A 16,393-nucleotide genomic window follows, 5' to 3' on the forward strand; every position below is an offset into this window, starting at 1 on the left:
TCAGTTCAGACCTGCTTATTTATTTCTTAAAATTTTTTTACTGAATTAAATCAACCCGTCCTTACCATTTTGTCAACACAAGGAATTCTGCTTCTTTAAGACAACAATCTCCCCTGGTTGTTTTTCTGAAGACAAAACCTCCGTTGCCTGTTTCCCCAACACATGGGGAAAACGTTCCCCAGAGGCACAAGCAAGATAACAACTTAGTCCTCTTTACTGATGAAGAATCTTCAGATCTTGAAAATATCCTTCCCCACCTCTATTTTTTTTGCCTCGTTAAAGATTAAAACCTGAAGTTACGTACTCCGGTCTGTGTTACAACAATGGAAATTGAAGTTTACATACCAAAACGCACAGAAGCCAGGAAATGAAAACCAGTTTCCGTAGGAACATTAATAACCTTCTCACTTCATCTTCTACACACACTTCATGGGTCTAAAGTAAAAGGTTCTTAGCCTTTCCGTTTCATTAGCCGGCAACTTTAAAACTCACTGGTAACATGGTACTGTTACATTTACAGTCAAGAGAAAAATCAGGGATCACCTGACATATAGAGCAGTACCTGTGTACATACAAACAGTGTGTTCAAAGTTGGCCCTCGTACCTATTGACAACACAAATATTCCAAGCCTAAGAATTTAGAAAGAAGTGTTCAAGCAGCCCTAAGCTACGCTAATGAAACACCGATATATACTTTAATGCCTATATACAAGCTCAGTAACAGTAATTGGAGACGAGGACCCTTGTCGTACGCTGACAGGAACTATTTCACTCTTTATCAAGGACAGCCTGGATTCCACTCGTCTTTTGTATTTTGTGCTAGAGCGAGTATCAAGGGCATGGGATGTTTGGAAAGCTCAATTATGATGACCGGCTCTAATTTCATTTTCTATTGACAGTGCTGGATATACACCAGAAGGATGAAGACCACTCTTCACAGCCCGTCACTCTCAGGTTTCACACGTCTGCCAGCCAGAGGCCCTTTTTCAGCACAAACCACCCTCAGCTTCCGTGCTGCGCAAGCTGGCAGCAGGGTAAGAGCACACCTTGGCATCCAGCTGGGCTATTCGGGATAGCCATGCAGCCAGGCCATCAGTGCCCACCCTCAGACACGTCCAGAACAGAGGGTGGTACAAAGTAAGCTGTTAATGTCCCCGAGGTGTAACCCTGACACTGCACTGGTAAGCCACAGACAGTCCTGCTGCCCACAACACACCGATCTCAGCACGGTTTGCAGCTTCTCTTTTCCCTTTGAATATCTTGCAACATCTGAGTTGACCATGCCTACGTATCCCCTCCTCCACAAGCCATATTTGTCAACAGTAATTTGGAAATAAACCCTCTCTGCTCTATTAGAGCAAAGGCCTTTGTTATGCGTTTTCTTGATTTAGATTCAAATACAGCTGATGCGCTTAACAACCAGTAACGCAGCCTGTCCAACTTCAGAACCACTTACTGTTACTGGGGTGGGGAAGAGGACGGCGTGTTTCACTTTTTAAACTTGGGAAAACTTGATTTGGTCTTAACCTGAAGGTGATTATTCTAAAATCATGATTTGGAACACAGACCACCCAAATAAAACAAACCTTTTAAAACCCAAAAAGATCAGCTGAAAACCCCCTTTTTTTATGGAGGTAGTCAAATGAAAATCATTTCATTTGATCTCTCGTCTTGCTTTACACACATCTATTGCACTAAAACACACGCCTTCTATATAAAAAGATGCTGTAGAAAACCACAAGATTGTAAATACTAGATTTATGATTTGTTTGCAATTATATTTAATATTAATAGTATTTTGTTTTTACAAAGCAGTTGAAATAATAAAAAAAAAAAAGAATAGCAAGAACCCCCCCGTCTGCTGTCTAGCATCAGTAATCCTCACTGGTTTGTTTACCATTTATAAGGAAAACATCATTCAAGGTAGCTTGTCACAGAGACTCTTCTGCAAAACTGGCCTGCTGTGCAAATCCGTGGCATTTATCAGTTCATCTTTTTTTTCCTGAAATTCTGAAAGTTCCTGCTCCTAAAATTCAAGATACCTGCTGATGGTAACGTTCTTTCCCTCTAAAGTACCTTCCAGCCAAACACAGTAGATCTGGTAACACATCTGAGGATGGTAAATATCCTCATTTTACAAAAGTAAACCAAGCGTACATAATTAAATTTGCCTGAGGCCAGTCTTTTGAATAGCCATCCACAGAACCCCGATCTCACAATCCCAGGTGATTCACCTTGGCTGGAGACTACGCTTCCCCTCTACAGAAGAGTAAAAATGAACTGATTACACTGAAATTGTTTCTTTCTTCATCCTCTCTAAGAGGATCAGGTATTTTTCTTGGGTGGTACCAGCTTCCGCACCACTATTTGGAAATGGTGTAAATCTGTTTTCAAGTTAACACCTGCACTAAGCCCCATCCCAAAGGAGTCACTGTGACACGCGAACTGTAGGCAGTTAGACAGTGGGTAAGATCAAGCCTGCTAGTGACGTGAGACACTAGGGAGGGTTAGCCTCATCCACCTGCTGACGGGCCTCTCCGGCCGGGTCTCCAGGAACAAGTTCCGCCTCCTTCTCCAGAGAGAGGGTTATAGCCTAGGAGTACAGAGAAGAAATCCACCATATCAATATTCATCCTCAACAGGCCTTCACCAACACACAAGAAACACCAAAAATAAATTTCGCAATGATTTGCCCCTTGTTTATACTTACTACATAGGCAGCATTTTAAGGAAAATGAAAGCAGAGAAAATAACCAGACTTGAAATGGTTTATTTTTGTAGTGCTAACAGTAAAAGCCATTGCAAAACACTTGTGTTTTAACTTGATCAATTAGGATTAAATTAAATTGAAATTAATTATAACTTAATTTCTCTGAGTCTGCATTAAAGCTTTAATGCTGTGCTGTACAGTAAACTCTTACAGTAAATTCTGTAAGAGTATCTGTGTTCCGAGAGCCCTAATAGTTAGGGACATAAAATAATCTTTTATTCTGGTCCTGCAAGGAATACTCTGAAGGTTAAAAGGTGGATCCACTCATTACTATGGTAAGATTTTTTAAAAAATAATTTGAAAAGGCAAGTATATATGGACTAAGGAAAACAGATACTTTAGTTGAACCTCCTAATGCTATAACTATAGGCAACTTCATTTTATGAATATGTACTTGGAAAGATACAACTTGGCAAGCATCCTCAATTTGTTCTGTACAAGGCAAAAAAAAAAAAAAAAAAAAAAAAAAAAGAGAAAACTGAAAACCTAGCAGCTCTGCTAACCCAGCAGGTTTCAAAGCAACCTGTTCCACTGAAACTGCATGCATCACCTCCATCTTTGAAGTTTGTTTTTCTCATACTAGCCAAGTTCTGCTTTCTAGCTTAATTCAGCAGCTGAACAGTACAGATGGTTCTTTAACTTCGTGCTGATCTACCTCATGAGAAGATCAGAGACCTCTAATTCTATCGTCTGTTACTAAAGCAAAGATTCAGCTTAGGATGAAACTGGGACAGGCAGCAGCTAAAAGGGTGCCTATGCCCAGCTGCCCTGATCCTGGTTCCTAGCACAGCTATTCCCCATTATTTCTCATCCCCCATAGAGGTAAATACCCCATGCAAGAGCTATAAAGTGTATATGTCAGTATCAGACATTAGACTGCACTCATATTAAACAACACAAGATGAATCAATCGGTCAGTTTCTTCAGACGTTGTCAACAGCTGTCAGTAAAAATACTCAAAAGCAGAACTTTCAGCACTGAACTATTATTGAGGTTTAATATGTTTAATCGAAAATCTTCAGGTTTCACACACTTAATCAAATGACTTCGCACTGCACCCCAACCTTTTTAGTCTGATACGATTAAGGCTGTTAGGTGATCCCCTCTGCCATGGAAAACTGTAATTGAAGTATTACACCCAAATTAGCACTTGCAGGTACGGCACAGGAGAGAACGCAGACCAGCTGCATGGCCAATATACGGCAGTGATCCTAACGTGGGCTTTGTAAGGCCACAGAAAGCAGTTCATCCACCAAGATGATTTCAGTGGCTGACAGTTTAATGGTAAGACCCTCTGGTGATTTCCGAGAACTGCTAAGAGTTTATATATCTGCAGGATTTAGGTATTCAAGAGGTTGTTATTGTGGTATCTAGTGAAAAAGACCACATTTTGCTGAAGTCGCTCATCTTCCTGAATCTACATAATACAAAGTGAAACATCGTCTTCCTGCATTTAGTCAGTACTACAGAAAGACCAGAAATTAAATTATTGGACTTCTACAATAATGTGGGAGGGATCTCAGAAATATTCTAAGACTCTGTAATTGTGAGTGACAAAATCTCAGTAATTATGGCAAAAGCATTTACAAGAAAACTGAAACACTGCTTCCCCAGGGAAAAGCACCATAAAAACATCCTGCTAGGTTTTGCACAAAGTGCAAAGCAGACCCCACTGATTAGAGACAAAGAGCTCATTTGTAAGGCACATTTTGTTTCCTCCTTGAAGAAGAGAAAAAATACGTACAATGACTATGTATGCAGCTGGATAAATGCTCTGTTTCAAGCTCAGAATATCTTAAGGGTTTCAAACTTACCACCTCCTCGCAAGGGCTTTTTGTTTGGTTTAGATTTCGGGACTGCTGATGAGGTGGAAGCACCAGATTCTACTTCTTGCTGTTCAAAAAAGCAAAAGTTACTCAGAATTTAATCAACGTGAATTTCAGCTAATCTAATCACATAAACATAATTGTAACCTGATTAACACCACAGTTGTTACCTGATTCAGTTTCAGGTTTCCTTTATAGCTTTTTCCTTCTTGCATGCTTTCCCACATTGCTATCTTCTGCCTTCGTTTCTCTTCTTCAAGCTAAGGAACAAATCCAGGATACGCAAAACTAAGATTTCAGAACTAATAGGACTGCCAGGGCTACAGAAACAGCTACAACAGAGGCATCAAAACCCAAAGGATCTATCTTTATCTGATGCAATATCTCCGAGCTGATGGAAGCATTTACTTTTTTAAGCACCCACGTCTTCCCAACAACAGAACAACCACCCCTCTTCAACATATGCAGACTGTGTCTGCAGCTTTGACCACTTCATGCTTAAAAACATTTTGAAAGTAAAACAGAACCAAGTGACAAGCTTAAGTCCTGAGTTTATAAGTACTGGGTAAAGAATATTGCATATGAAATTAATGCACAATGTAGGGTTCTACAGAAGAAAATGTGTTTTTCAAATGAACAAGACAGCCAGATACATATTTACATCCCAATATACATTATCAACAGTTCTCCCAGCTCTCTTCTAAAGCAATTTATCCACAAAATCAAATAAATTAATGGTTAAGACAGACTGCCGCCTTCTTGAAAGACAGGAAGGAAATTAGGCAGCTACTCCAGCCTGTCAAAGAAAAAGAAAGCAAAGCCCCGCAAGTCCCACCACACTAGACCTAGACTTTCTACAGAGTGGCTATTTTCTTCCACAATGCAACTTTTTCTTCCTTTTTAACTGCCAATATTTCTTGAAGCATCAGCTATAAACTGAGGTGTGAATGTATCTGACTGCAGAAGTAAAAACAGAAGAAGAGCTGGGATTAACGAGCAATATTATTGCTACGCTGATCACATCCACCTTTCTACGCTTCCCCACACAGCAATATGCTGCTACTCATTATCTCAAGCTGTAGTTCAAACCATTAAATCACAGCAGTGCTAAGCTACATTTCTAAGAACTTCCATTTGCCATTAAGAACAGAAAATACATCTATGCAGTAGTACAATTAATCTAAATGCCAGGAAATCCCCTCCAGCCATTCACTGTACATATATCTATGTTTCTGTAGGTACAGATTTACCCATTAAAAATAAAAAAAAGTAGTATCAGGCCCACAGTGTCCACCACACACAATTACTTGCGGACCAGCAAGTGCCACAGAGATTAATTACTTCAGGAAGGAGCAGAATACTACATGCATCAATCATTCTAATCAACGAAGAGCATCAAGACATCAGGTCAGCACAGAACATAAGTACGTGCTTGCATCACTGGAGGTCCATCATGATACCTACAGCTTGTTACTGCTCCATGGATCAAACGATATCAAAAGTGGTTCAGGTAAAGGAGGGGGGAAAAGCCCACCACCCACATTCCAGCAGAGAGAGTAAGTCTCCTATCCTTCTGGTATCTAGCATGGAATAAACCTTTCTAAAACAGCAGCAAAGTACTTGGTGACAAATTTATGAGTTAAAGAAACGCCCTCTGGTTACCTGTCTTTGTTTTTCTTTGTATCTTTCTGCTTGTGCGTTCAACTCCTCTTGCATCCTGAGGCGAGCTGCTGCCAAAGCTTCCTGCCTTCTTACCACCACATCAGGTTCTAGGAAATTGGGAAAGAGTTTGCAAAGCTATTCAAAATAAATTCTAAGTGGTCTCCTCAAAGAACTGTAATAAGGAAAAGGCTCACATCTCTCCCTGCAGCTCTTTTGCAGAATATCACAGCTCAACATCAGTTTCCACCTAATCTTTTACAGCAATTTATATGCTGATTTAAATTTCATAACATTTTAATATTTTCAGAGCAATTACCTTTAATGGGATTTTAATGAATAAAGACACCGATGCAATGAACCTATAAAAAATTAAAATTCACACTTCTAGGATACTTGCTTCTATTTCTGAAGGATTTGTTTGACACAAATAATTTTAGAAATATCACCCATGCTTTGCAGGGATTCCATTTTTACGCAGAGAACTTCTTTTACGCAGAAGTATGAGGCAACCAGCCCACATTCACTCCTACTCCTTTTGGCAACTGGTCCTGCTTGTTTCATTACAGCAGTGAAGCAGTGGCAGATTTAACATGCTCCATCAGCAGAGAAATTACTTACAAATATCAAACATATCTCAAGAGAAAACTGTCAGCCTCCGAAAATCTACATTGAGTCACCACTTCTCTTCATGATTGGCCTTTAGAGAAGTTAAAAGAAAAATTATATCTGAACAAAGGCAAATATTGCTCTCTTTTTTTGCAGAAGCTGAAGTATCTCTACACTCGTTTATCTCCCTATATGTTTGCTACCATCCAGTAATGAATACATAAAAGAAATTTCAGTAACTTTCAGAAATTTTATAGGCAGTTTTGGCCATTAAATCAAGATTTAATTAGCATCACAAACGAACAACAGTAGGATCAGGGCACGTAAGTAATATTTTCTGGGACCCCATGTAGTGTGATGCCAATATGCCAAAGGTATCAGCGCCAAGCACTTATCGTTTTGGCAGATATTTAAGTACAGCTTGTGCTTTACGGCAGTGAGTCTCCAAGCGAGGCAGGATCATGACTGTGTAAGATTTTACAACCTATGCCACACTTCAGAAGATAACACAGACGAGAGGCACTTACACCCCAAATGTACACAGCCTGCCAGAGTAGGAAGCGTGAAGGAATAATTGAAAGATTATGAATATTAATAAAAAATATATTATTAAGCAAAAAGGTTTTTTCACCAGTAATAAGATTTGTACGTTTTGTTTTTCTTTGAGAAATCTGGAAGTTATTTGACAACTGACCACAACCCATTTGAACCAGGTGGTTCTCTCAGCTTCTGCACTACTGATGACCAGCTATTCCCTTGTTCTGCAACGTACCACTCCTTCTCTCCCAACCACATTACTTTGGGACACAATCCTTTCTAGACATAACGTATTAAAAACACTTCTCTTGGTCCAACCTTTACCTAGCGATCTCTTCAGTAATATGATCTGTACGCTTTTGTGGGCCTGAACAGTTATCCTGAGCGTTGCTCACTGTTAAAATACCTCAGAACTGGATTTCTCTTTGGTCGTTTTTAAGCAACGGCTCCGTGTGTGTGGATTTGAGCAGCTGTCGGACATCACGACTGCGGAGCGCTTGCAGGGAACTAGAAGAGACACCAGCACCACCCCGTCCAGCTCTGAAGAGCAAGCAAACATTTACTCACCCACAGCTGCGTCAGCTGCTCCCGACTGGCCGCTCGGCCGGGCCGCCAGGCCCTGGGATATCTTCTGGATGAGGAAATAGATGGCGACAGCGGCCAGGAGAATGTACCAGCCATAGCTGGACAGCAGGGAGCCCACTGGGACGGGAACAAGCCGTAGGTGAGAGCAGGCTGGAGGGGAGGGAGCCCACCCAGCTAGTAGGCGAGAACGCCCGGCCGGGCCCCAGCTCCTCTCCTCAGCGGGCAGACCGAGTCCGCCGGACCCCCCTCCGCCCCGCCACCCCTGCACCCGCCCTGCCCTGCCCTGCCCTCCCCGCCGTTCCCCGGCCCCTCACCCGTGTGCTGCAGGACCTCGAGACCGCCCCGGCCCAACGCCGCCTGCCCTGGGCCGGCCGCGGGCCCGCCGCCCCCCAGCTCCATCGCCCGCCGCCGACGCCGCCTCACGTCCGGGAGCCGCCCCGCGCCCCCGCCAGCTGCGCCAATCACCGCCCTCCTCGTCCTACACCACCTCGAGAGCCAAGAACCAATGAGAACGCCAGGCTTCCCCTCGCGGGCCAATTAGCAGCGAGTAAAGAGGGTGACATCATGTCTATCCCGGCCAATGGGAGGAAGGGAGGGGCGCAAGGGGACCAATCAGGGCGTGAAGGTGGGGCTCCTCCTCTTCTCGCCGCTATGGCCGCCCCTGCCGCGCTCCGCTGCAGCCCGGCCGGCGCTGGGGAGGCCGCACCACGGGGAGAAAAAGAAACGTTCGTTTATTGAAGGCCGAAATGCGCAAGGACGGGGTGCGGGGGGAGGGTTGCCCGCGGCGGCGCCGGCCCGAGCCCCCCTGCAGGGAGAGGCAGCGGGCCCGGGCCTACGATCCGTTGGGAACCGCGTCTTCCTCCATTTCTTCCTCAGCCTCCTCTGACGGGCCTGGAAGGACACGAGACGCCAGGGGTTACTGCAAACGTCAGCTCGCTCTGCCACGGGGGCGACGTGGCAGGGTTAATTTCCTGGGGGGTTAATTTCACGAGGGGTTAATTTCCACCCCTCTGAAGCGGGGCAGTAATAGTGTGAACTCTAAAACACAGCAGGAAAAAAACCCCTACGTAACTAATATAGGGAAAAGAGGGGATATTGCCAGTCTGACGTCAAGATTCATCCACACCGACCTCTGAGAGATCACAGAGACTCTCCTGTACCCCCACCCGAGGCACTAATGCTCAACAACCAAGGCCAGATATACTTTGTAATTAACCTCATTTTTTTAAGTAGCTGGGATGAACTGTTTGGAGTTGGCCAATACAGCGAAGCACCTGGGGCTGACATTTGGCACCTTGCTCTCGAGGGAGCCCAGTGTAACAGCCCTCAACTGCACTCCAGTGGCCAGGCGGCCAGTATACTGATGGCAAGAGTCTTACAGATGCCATCCTCAATTGTTCAGTCTATAAAATTATACTCATTTTAAAAAGGTTTTTTTCAACTCTCCAACTGTTTGGCCTTTCCAGCGTAGCTCCCTACTGAGATCACGTATAGAATCAGGAAGCAATGAAGAGAGGTAGATTTTGTTTGGGAAACTAAAGTAATAAAAGCGCAGAGTGACCTGATTTTCGTTCTCTGCCGGGGATCTGACCAGCCTGTAGTAAGCCTTTCAGTCGCTCCACTTCAGCCAGAGTTGTGGCATTTGCTATAGCAGTCTAAAAAACAGACAAAAGAACACAATGAATCTTCACATACAGTATTTCAGTCTGTTTAGAATAAACATAAACCCAAGATTTTTTCCCGTTAAGTGAAGCTAAGCCTCTATAGAAGTTCTACAAATGACAAAATACAATCTTACTTCCCCCTCACTAAACAAGCTGCTCTATCCCGGGAGAGCTCTAAGCTCAGACCAAAATTTCATTGAAGTTCTTAAAAACCACATATATCCTAACAGATGAAAAATGACAGAAAAAGCACCTAACCCACAGTTAGGACCCGCTGTTCTATTCGTCTGAATAGAGCCAGGGGTTGCCAGGAGGAAGGAAACATTTGTTCAGATCCACGACAGTTTCTTTTCCTCCACTTTTGCCCACGTGTGCCGTCTTGACAGATTTACCTTTATTGCCTCAACGTCCCCTGGGGAGGGCCCAGCTTTCTTTTTGTCAGTTGGCAAACCAGCACCTGGATTGAAGCTTCAAAGGAAAAAAAGAGAGACTCATTACATCCTTTGAAGGGCATGCGCTTCTCTCGCTCCCAAACTAGGTTTGGAAGCATTTCATTCAATCAAGTGTAGTATCTTATCTTTGTTAACAAACTGATACAGTGAAGAGTTGCCTCCTTCAGAAACACCAGCAACTTGTCCTCGCTCTCCCATTCCCCCCCCACCTCCTTTTCATCTGCTCATAAAGAGAGGCAGAGCTTAACTTTATAAATTAAGCAGTTGACAAAAGCTATTCGTTTTGGATGTTGTTGAACACTCAGGTGGTTTGTTGTCATTAGAAAAGCAGGGTGGATAAATAAGAGTAACTGAAATGGGGTTTCCTGTTCTTATATGTCTAATATGTTATTACAACGGCCTATATTTAAAGCCTACACTAGACCGGATGCAATCTTGGCACTTGCAAGAAAAAGCTTAGCTGCTTCTGCTTTAAAAAAAAAAAAAAAAAGGAAAAATTTGTAGTCTGTGAAAATGGATGTAATCAGCTGGAAAGAATTTCCTGAAGTGCTGACCCAGCATCAGTGCTGCAACCTCTTCTGCAGCTACAGAAACATCTTCTTCGTATCTGTTTATTGAACTATTTAGTTCAATACTTGTTCTTACAAGTATTTGTAAGTATATTACAATACACGTACTTGTTCTATCACAGACCTGAACCTCTTTCCACTCAAAAACCAGAGCGAGAGTCCATCTATTATAGTTTTAAATGCTAAATATGTTCAAGATATTTTTTTATTTAACTATGACTTTGGAAATGGCTGTTGCCATACATGATACGAATTCTCATTTCCGAACAGGTTGATGAAGGATTAAACAAAACACACAGCGCACCACTTGAGAATTAAGCTAAATAAGCATATATTTGTAATAGCTTAACTAAAGCTTTTCATCTGCATTTATCCTCCTAATTACAGCAGATTTTACAGTTTGTATTCCCTAGGAAAACGAGAGATTTTAGTTACCAATTATCGAGGGAAAAAAAACAAAGCAAAACAAACAATGGCCAACTCTCTGCAGTTAAATAACAAAAAGAAAAAATAAAATGAAGATTTCCTGCTTGTTGACTTAAATCAACCCACCCTGACCAAATCTCTCTTTCAAAACTATTGCTGAGATGTATTCACCACCATCCAAAAATGGGGATGCTTGGATAAGGCACTTCTGACTACCAAAGCTTTTAAAGCATCCTGCCAGTAGCTGATATTTCAGTTTACTGCCTAATAGCGCACAGGAAGAAAGTGGTGTTTCTGAAGGAGAATGCCAGTGTAAATTTGGTTTTTTTATCTTACGTTTTTGTTCTCCTGGCAATATCCTTTGCAAGCTGTGCACCCCGTTTGCCCTTGAACATTTTCTCTGCCTCCTGTCGCTCCTACAGCGATACCACACACACAAAGTTAATTTTAGAACATTGCATTTTGCAAAGCTTCTGTCCTTGCAAAGAAAAGATGCTTTGGCTCAGCTTCATCAGTGAACATTGGTACGTGGAGACCAGACGTAAGAACAAGCACATAAACATCACCCAAATGCTCAGACTCGAGATATATCAACCTCATGCTCTTAAAAGTAAGAACTCTCTCCCACACTCATCTCCACTGAGAGCAGAGCGCTCTGTTCCGATCGCTCATTTCTTTCTCTAGAGGTCTGTCTTTCTCCCAACACCAGAGCACCAGAAAATAATCAGACTAAACAAACCAAAGGTAGTAAAACTCAATTAAACATAATTAAACAGACTACCTCCTTAACAAAATAAAACCACAAAAGAAAACAATGAGCATGTTTTAGAGCCACTTACAATACACAGTTCTGATAAAATTTACAGCTATGGCAAAAAACTCAGTTACCACTGAATTTTCAAGAACGTAACAAGAAAAGAGGTGTTCATCTTGTGCTGAATCAGAAGAAAAGATACTTACTTTGAGTTTCACTTTTTGAAAATCCAGCACTCTGACCTGGGGAACTTTGTGGATCACATATAATCTGTAATGCTTCTTATTTGTTACAGGGTTCCTTAAAATGCTACGAAGTAAATTAAGGTTATAAAGAGATTCTTAATATTTTAAAATATACTGAAATATATTAATATAAATGCATTCATGTACCTTCTGTTATAATAAACAACAAACACTACCATTAAATAAGCCAAGCGACAGCGTACTCTGATATTATGAAAACTATAGTAAAAACTTGCACTTTATTTTATCAATTAGGTAGATTTTAATGAGGAAGAACATAAAGAACAACCTCAAAATATTAAAAAACCCCCAAATAACTAAACTGTCACACTGCCCACCTGGACACTGATCAACCAAAAAAATCATAGGACAGATTGCTTTTCTTTTTTTGTCCCTCACATCAAACGTAACATTACTGAAAAGCTGTTGTTTACATGTGCTTTAAAGTATTTTGTAACAACAGTTTAAACCTTTAGTTTTCAGGTTTTTAAAGGTTAAGGTTATGTCAATGCTTGCATATTGGTTTATAGAGATGTTACGTCTCATTGGTCCAACAGTGTCAGTAATAAAAAGCCTGACACATTAAATACTACATATTTCTGAAGAGTAGTGGAAACGTTGTTTATTGATTCAATTTTTAAGCGTAAAGAATCTGTCACAGCTCTTAAAAAGGAAAGCATTCCAGATCAAAGCAAAGAGCCAGGCCAGCAGCAGAGTTCGAACAGCAGAGGAGGAGTAGCTTTTCTTTTCAAGATTACGTACCTCAGGTAAGTCAGCGATTTAATAGTTGATAACGGATCCAGTTCACCCTACATAATGGGAACACAGTAAGTATTCCTAGGTCCATTTTAGTGAGAATCACAGACTTGAAAACAAAGTTCCTGAACTCACATCTATTTTAGAGACCAATTAGAATTACTGCCATTAATTTAACAGGAAAACCGCTAAGACTTTGTGACTGCTGTTCCATTGCATGCTGCAAATTATGTTCATTAAAATATCTACATCACTGACTACCAGCAAACCCGTATGATATTACTCTAAAGGGAAACAAAAAAGGCTAATTAGAAAGATGAATAGTACCAATTATTACCAAAAGCATATGACACCACTCTCAGGAAAAAGGTTAATTAGAAAGATGGCAAACACGAATTTAAGCTTGTTAAGATTTATGCTGCATCGATAGCTTACCAATTCAGCAATGTTGTTGTTGGTAAGAATGAGCTCCGTCAGGCTGGGCAGAGCCTGTTCCAGGCTTTCACCAATCCGACTAAAGAACAAAAACCAAAGGTTTAACTTAGTCCAGAAATTAGCAATGGCGAAAAGACAACAGAAATATGATAACACAGAGGATCTTCTTGTAAAACAACCCAATCTAACACTGGCAGAAGTTTGGGTTAGCAGCCCCCACAATACTTTTTCTAATAAATACCAGCTGTCAATGTAAGAGTATTGGATACAAAATGAGATTTATGCTCATTCACTTGCAGGTATCCCCGTTTTCTTGTCTTTATGGGGATGGTACCGAAATCCAAAGTTCTGGTCAGATTCCAATTGTCATTGTCGCTCTGAAAAATGATGACTGACCTGGGACAAACTTTTACAAATCAGGCAACTTCAGGAGGGCCTAAGCAGTAGTCAATGCTGATTTTTTTTCTCCCATAAAACATGCTTCTACACCTACCCAGCACTGAAAGATGCGCACACACATCTCTCCCAAGAGCATTTTCCTCCACCCCCGGGTCCCATCTGGCCAAACTACAACAGCTTACCAAATCCTATTGTTATTCATCAGAAGAGTTTTCAGCCTTCTCAACAGAGGGAACCCATCCAGTTTACGGATCTCATTGTCAGAGAAATCAATTGCATCAAACTGGTCCAGAGTAGCACCCAAGTTCTCAATAACAGGGATTTTATAGCCTGGGGAGAGAGTGCAAGACAGGAATCAGATGGTGCCCACAAGAGGGTGGAACAAGCCACAGACAGTGCACAGGGGGCATATCTGGATGGACTGAGGATGCAGATAATCTCAGTCAAAACACCTCTGGAGCAACTGTCCTCCCCACCACACATAGACCAAACTCTCCCCTTCAAAGCCAACCGCCCCCACAGCCTTCTCAAGGCATCCCTCTTCCTCCCCCTCACCCAACACCCCAACTCCCTCCCTGTACCCATCCCCTCGGCCCAAACCCACCTTTCCACCACATCCCTTGTGTGGATTTCCCTCACCCCCAACACCGCAGGTTCCTCCGACATTTCACCCCAAATTCCCATTCCATCCCACCCCACCCCACTCCATCCCATCCCATTCCACCACCACCCCAGGTTCCCCTGCCGCTGGAACCTCTTTAACCGCCCCCCAAGCGCCCCACTCACTGCAGGCCCCTTCAGCAACCTCCCCCCCGGCTTCCCCCGTCCTGCCGCCGCCCCTCCTCCCGCTGCAGGCCCACCACAGGCTTCATCCCTCTCCCCTCCCGCAGGCCCCTTCCCGGTACAGGCCGCATCGCCTCCACGACCCCCCCCGGCCCCCCATCCGAGCCCGGCCGAGCCCGCGCACCGCGCAGGTCGAGCTCTCGGTCGCGGACGGCGTTGGTGTACTGCGCCGCCTGCTCGATCAGCTCCGCCGTCAGCTTCACCATCCCGCCGGGCTCCGCCGCTCAGCTCCACACCGCGCCGCTCCCCGCCGCGCCGGACCGCCGCTAGGCCGCGCCGCGCCGCGCCAGGCCGACCAGCCGAGCGCCGAGCTCAGCCAGACCAGGCCAGGCCGACAAGCCGAGCGCCGAAGCGCCGCCGCACCGCCCACCCTCTCCTCTCCCCGAGATGGCGGCGCTGAAAGGAGCGCGGCGGCGGCCTCCCCCCGCCCCAGCCCGGGCAGCCCCTGCTCCCCCACCTCCCCCGGGCTCCGGCGGCAGCCCGGTGTCGGGCAGGCCCAGGCCACGCCCCTTCGGGTGCCGAGGCCGCTGCCCTCTGATGGGGAGCAGAGGGGAGCCCTGCGGCCCCCTCCAGCCAAGACCCTTTCCTCCTTCCTCGGTCTCCTCCTCCGCCTCACCCCCTTAAAGCTGTTTTCATGGTAATTTCATGTACAGTTGAAGCCCCGCGGCTGCAGGGAGGGCCGGGGCCGTGCTGCTCGAGCAGCGGCTATCGGCCGGCCATGGCAGCGGCAGCGCTTCGGCCGCCGGGCAGCAGAGGGACCCGGCGGCCCGCGGACGCGGCCCCCGTTCAGACCGGCAGCACCGGTACTCCCGGTGCCGGCAGGCCGCTGGCACCAGACCCGCTCCTTGCTGAGGTGAGGGTCCCCCGCGCTGCCCTGGGCCCCCCCCAGGCCGCCCTGCAGCCCCACAGGCGGGCGAGGGCCGCAGGCAGGGCCCAGCGCCCGAGCAGCGGTCAACAAACTGAGGAGGGGCTTGGCTTTGCCATCAGTAGCATCCTAACACAGCACAAAGATGGCACCAGAGGTTCCCCGCTCATCCAGGCACAGCCTAAGTGTGCATAAATGGAGGCAGAGCAGGTTGGGAGCCCTCTCCACACGGATGACTGGCAGCCAGCGGGCTGCTGGCCTTTGGGCAGAGTTGGCTTAGCCGGTGGGATGGTGCGTGTTTGAACACGTGCCGCTCCCTTCCCGCTTCCCAGCCTCCCGCAGCAATTACAGCTCTTGGTGGGTTTTCTCCTCCACCCAAGTAGCAGCTCAGCCTTCGCTCCTGGATATAGGGTTGCCCATAAACACCTTCCCCCTGCAGCATTTGAGACAGTTGCGCTGGCGCTTCCACGCGTGTTCTTGCTCTTGGGGAAGCTGCGTTGGGCTGGGAACGCGCCGCAGGCCGTGGCATGACATTCACCCTTCACCTGTGAGACAAAATGCGCCTTCAAGTGTCACTACATCCCCTCTTACCCAGTTCAGGGTTTTGGAGATGTCCTGGTTTGCGTGACACAGGACTAATTTCTCTTCTAATGCTTGGGAAACCTGCACTTTCGGAATACTCTAGTGACTGAATTTGTGACAATATTTACTTTATAGCCAGCTATACTATGTGGCATTCAAGGTCTCAGTGTTTTCAAGCCTTGGCTGGTGCAGGGATGAAGAGGAGTGAGAACCCAGGCACTTGACCCAGGCTGGCCAACAGGATATTTCATACCATGAACATGCCATTCAATATAAATTAGAAAGTTTGTTGCGTAGTGCTCTCTCTCCCTTGATGGTGGCGGTCCAGAGAACTTCTCACCCCAGTGCTGGAGCCCCGAGTCCTTCCCTTCCTCCCAAAGCTGTGGCGCTCGCAGTGTCCCACGTTTGCTGTCCCCT

At 44.9% G+C, this 16,393-nt stretch overlaps 2 protein-coding genes across 2 annotated transcripts; both read right to left on the reverse strand.

Annotated features, from left to right (window-relative positions):
* SELENOS (selenoprotein S) lies at positions 1-8,555 on the reverse strand. Its single transcript, XM_063346508.1, has 6 exons — positions 8,301-8,555; positions 7,969-8,103; positions 6,259-6,365; positions 4,767-4,856; positions 4,585-4,663; positions 1-2,593 (listed from the first exon to the last, which is right to left on the reverse strand). The coding sequence occupies exons 1-6, from the start codon at positions 8,383-8,385 to the stop codon at positions 2,514-2,516; spliced, it is 576 nt and encodes a 191-aa protein (XP_063202578.1). The 5' UTR covers positions 8,386-8,555; the 3' UTR covers positions 1-2,513.
* Positions 8,556-8,700: 145 nt separating this feature from the next.
* SNRPA1 (small nuclear ribonucleoprotein polypeptide A') lies at positions 8,701-14,850 on the reverse strand. The gene is made up of 9 exons (XM_063346507.1): positions 14,654-14,850; positions 13,869-14,016; positions 13,288-13,366; positions 12,859-12,905; positions 12,058-12,160; positions 11,434-11,513; positions 10,043-10,118; positions 9,548-9,641; positions 8,701-8,877 (listed from the first exon to the last, which is right to left on the reverse strand). The coding sequence occupies exons 1-9, from the start codon at positions 14,733-14,735 to the stop codon at positions 8,819-8,821; spliced, it is 768 nt and encodes a 255-aa protein (XP_063202577.1). The 5' UTR covers positions 14,736-14,850; the 3' UTR covers positions 8,701-8,818.
* Between the last annotated feature and the right edge of the window lie 1,543 nt (positions 14,851-16,393).

Source organism: Chroicocephalus ridibundus, chromosome 9 (genome assembly GCF_963924245.1).
Source record: "Chroicocephalus ridibundus chromosome 9, bChrRid1.1, whole genome shotgun sequence".
Taxonomy (NCBI): domain Eukaryota; kingdom Metazoa; phylum Chordata; class Aves; order Charadriiformes; family Laridae; genus Chroicocephalus; species Chroicocephalus ridibundus.

Excerpts from the sequence above, each read along its gene's own strand:
- SNRPA1 (XM_063346507.1), bottom strand. The coding sequence starts at position 14,735 with ATGGTGAAGCTGACGGCGGAGCTGATCGAGCAGGCGGCGCAGTACACC. Across the intron at positions 12,906-13,287 it reads ACAACAACATTGCTGAATTG|GGTGAACTGGATCCGTTATC; the intron begins GTAAGCTATCGA and ends CCCATTATGTAG. Across the intron at positions 12,161-12,858 it reads AAATCGCTGACTTACCTGAG|CATTTTAAGGAACCCTGTAA; the intron begins GTACGTAATCTT and ends TTTACTTCGTAG.
- SELENOS (XM_063346508.1), bottom strand. The coding sequence starts at position 8,385 with ATGGAGCTGGGGGGCGGCGGGCCCGCGGCCGGCCCAGGGCAGGCGGCG. Across the intron at positions 8,104-8,300 it reads CGAGGTCCTGCAGCACACGG|TGGGCTCCCTGCTGTCCAGC; the intron begins GTGAGGGGCCGG and ends TTCCCGTCCCAG. Across the intron at positions 4,857-6,258 it reads ACAAAGAAAAACAAAGACAG|CTTGAAGAAGAGAAACGAAG; the intron begins GTAACCAGAGGG and ends TTTGTTCCTTAG.